Source organism: Limulus polyphemus, unplaced genomic scaffold (assembly GCF_000517525.1).
Source record: "Limulus polyphemus unplaced genomic scaffold, Limulus_polyphemus-2.1.2 Scaffold901, whole genome shotgun sequence".
Lineage (NCBI taxonomy): Eukaryota > Metazoa > Arthropoda > Merostomata > Xiphosura > Limulidae > Limulus > Limulus polyphemus.
The window spans coordinates 104290-106101 of NW_013666511.1; the positions used below are offsets into that span (position 1 = coordinate 104290).

The window sequence follows — 1812 nt, forward strand, 5'->3', positions numbered from 1 at the left end:
TTACTGAAAACAAACATTTGAAATGGGTTTAGGAGGTTTTAGAGATTACACAAATGAAAATTGAGATTTTTGAGATGCAGAAAGCTATTTTTAATCTTAACATGAAAATTACTTTACACATTGACAAATCAAAACAAATACTCAATATATTCATGGAAAAATCTTTATTTTAGTTTATTAAAAATACTCCACTGAAAAATATGATTTTTTGTATGTGAAAGGCTTATAATGTTAACTGAAAGATTTTGTGAAGATATACACATTATATTGGAAGTTAGAAGTATTAAATCTATAAAGACTTTAAACGAGTACAAAGAGGTCACATGGTCGGTCAAATTGACCGAGTCTGTGTCAAGAGAATTAAACCAAGTACTACATACCAGGTCATTCCTGAAGTAGAGATTAAGAGCTGCTTTCAGTTTATCTGTTTTTTCATCACTTACACAAAGCTCTTCAACCTGTATGATTTGGACACCTGATTATTTCAACATTTGTTTCTCAAACATAGTGTAATAAATTAATTCAAGCAGAGTAGTGAAATAAAATTTAAGTAACAGTTTTGCATTAAATTAAAAAACAACAAAAAATACACAGTTATATGAAATAAGATTACTAGAAACAAGTGTGTTATTACAAAATTTCATAAATATAAAACTTCAAAAGCAAGCAAGCTGAACTTTATAACATTTTCACAATAAAAAAAACTTTTAAAAACAAAGTCAAAACAGGATTAATCTTGAAATACAAGTCATCATACTAACTAAACATCTGTTTTATAATAATGACAACAATAAAATCACCTCCGATTCCTTCATGGACAATTCTGCTGGGATGGACTGGTTTAACTGGCTGAAAAAAAAAATTTGGATATGTTTTTAGAAATATATACAATTCTTATATATAAGATAAATAAATATGATAATTACTAGACTTTTTCATTGCTGGTACATGAAATCATCAAATTTATTAACTGATGGCTATATTTACTCTGTTAATTTGACTCCAAGTTAAATTTTTGACTTCATTTGTTTCCATTCAAAACCAATGTAAACTTTAGTAGGAAACATTTCTTTTTGAATACAAATTTACATTTATGTAAACTTTCAGCCTTGATTTTAGAAAACACAAGTCTTAAAATGGCACGACATCATAAGTTAAACCACGTATATCAAAATCATGAGTATGAACAAAGACAATGAGGAAAATTTATTAACTACACTTCTGCTTTCCTTTCCACAAATAAGTCACAAAAGTAGCATGCTTTCTTAATTTCATTCCAATAAAAAACCCACAATATAATATTTAGGTCTTTTACATAGTTTACAAAAACAGAAAAGGATTAACAATGAAATGTGCACAAAATAAATACAGATTAAAACTGGATATTATTTATTTAAAAAAATTAATTCAAATATATTTACACCATCTGAAACAATGTTGATGGTGTAAATATAATGAAATTAACTTTGAGTCCTTGAGTAAGTGGTGTGTACTCATGCGAGCCAAAAGTATCTTAGTTACAAAAAATGTAACTAAAATGATAATAAAAGAAATTAGTCATTTTTTTCTAGCCTTTTAAAATTCTTTTCTATATAATGGTTGAGTTTTTTTTGTAAGGTTGTCACACAGTCAACATCATCTATCTCAGAATTCAGAAGCCAAAGTTTAATTATAATATATATATATATTGGTATACTTTGGTGACAGATTTTCTTGTAGGTAGATTTTGTTGAACAAGACCGATGTCTGTAGGTTTACTTTCTTTTTAGAATTCTTCTCAAGAAGTCGATAAGCCGTCTTAACGTTGTTAGT

General features: G+C 27.2%; 1 protein-coding gene across 1 annotated transcript in view; it reads right to left on the bottom strand.

The window, feature by feature from the left end:
• Positions 1–1812, bottom strand: part of LOC106461123 (nuclear pore complex protein Nup133-like) — a 57485-nt gene that overhangs the window by 23506 nt on the left and 32167 nt on the right. Inside the window, exons 15-16 of the mRNA XM_022388001.1 lie at positions 801–849; positions 381–458 (exon numbers count right to left, since the gene is read on the bottom strand). Of these exons, the coding sequence (XP_022243709.1) occupies positions 381–458; positions 801–849 (127 nt within the window). The remainder of the gene's footprint in view (positions 1–380; positions 459–800; positions 850–1812) is intronic.